Genomic DNA, 1,315 nt, shown 5'->3' with positions numbered 1-1,315 from the left:
AATGACTTGATTTCTTTCAAAAACAGGGGAAGAAGACAATGACCAACAAAAGAAGAAAAGCCCCAAAAATGACCTAAAATGAGGGATAGATTAGACTTGTAATTCTGTTTGGAAATAAGCCAAAACCAAAAAAAATCAAAGGCACTGATTTACAAAAGTTAAAAAGCCTTAAAAAAAATATGGGCTTGACAGTTACGTACGTATTTTAACATACAGTTTTCATTAAGGCATGTCAAAAAAAATCATGGCATGATTGTGCCTTTTAACAAGTAACAAGTCTAACCTCTCCATCATTTTTTGGTCATTTTTGTTCTTGAATCCAAAATGAACCTGTGTTTGAAACTTGCACATGTGAAGTAGCAATCCTTAGCCAAACTGATTTGTAAATTCCCCAAGAAAAGCAAGAAATTTGTTAAAAGTACAAGAAAATTTCCAGAAAATTAGCAACAAAAATAAGTAACATAATTTTAGATATGTGCTTATGATACTAAAAATATATTCTGTTTCCTAGCTTTTTATCTTTTTTTCCTAGACATTTTTCCATAGCTATTTAAAAATAATAAATAATAAATAAATGTAATAATTTTGGGAAAATTTCTAACCAAGTCGCTCCTTTTTTCCTGTGTTTTTGAAAGAAATTGGACAAGGTTGTGCAGGTTCAAAGTTTAAAATACTTGTCAAAGGCATCTGAAAGCAGACGAGAAAAGTGATATGGCTCCAGGTTGTAAAGGGTTAATAGTCCAACACCAAATTCTTGAAGAACTATGATATGAGCAGCAATTATGCACATATATTTATTAAGTCCTGTTTCTCACGTCTCTCCGTTGTGTCTTTTCTCTCCTTTAAGGACCCCAACAAGCGGTTCGGGGAGTCTCTGGGCGCCCTGTCAGGAGGCAGATTGTCCATCACCAGAATGGCTCAGGTCAACCTGAAGCTGGCTCTGGTTATTGCCATCCGCTTCTCAGCCGCCAGGAGACAGTTTGGACCCAAAGACACAGAGGAGATTCCTGTATTGGAGTACCAGCTACAGGTCAGGGTGGAGGGAAGGCGTTTCAAAGCAAATTCACAACATCAAACTGCAGATTCTTTGTAAAATGTACAGAAGGTGTTGATGTTTTTCTGTTGTTTCAGCAATGGCGTCTGATCCCGTACCTGGCGGCAGCGTACGCTCTCGAACACTTCAGCAAAACCATCTTCATGAACTTCGTCGAGCTCCAGGTCGGACAGATGATGAGGGACAAGAGTGAAAGACAAGTGAGTTATGATGAGGTCAAAGTGAATGAATGAAGGAATCATTATTTCAAACATTTGAAAT

At 37.3% G+C, this 1,315-nt stretch overlaps 1 protein-coding gene across 1 annotated transcript; it reads left to right on the top strand.

The window, feature by feature from the left end:
• Nucleotides 1-847: 847 nt before the first annotated feature.
• On the top strand, nt 848-1,254 carry LOC121963383 (peroxisomal acyl-coenzyme A oxidase 3-like; the record flags this gene model as incomplete). Its single annotated transcript, XM_042513669.1, has 2 exons — nt 848-1,030; nt 1,132-1,254. Coding segments are annotated over 2 exons (306 nt in total), but the record flags the coding sequence as incomplete, so codon positions are not given.
• Nucleotides 1,255-1,315: the final 61 nt, after the last annotated feature.

The sequence above is a fragment of the Plectropomus leopardus genome, unplaced genomic scaffold (assembly GCF_008729295.1).
Source record: "Plectropomus leopardus isolate mb unplaced genomic scaffold, YSFRI_Pleo_2.0 unplaced_scaffold11074, whole genome shotgun sequence".
In the NCBI taxonomy this organism is placed as follows: Eukaryota; Metazoa; Chordata; class Actinopteri; order Perciformes; family Serranidae; genus Plectropomus; species Plectropomus leopardus.
This window is presented reverse-complemented; position numbering and strand designations above follow the sequence as displayed.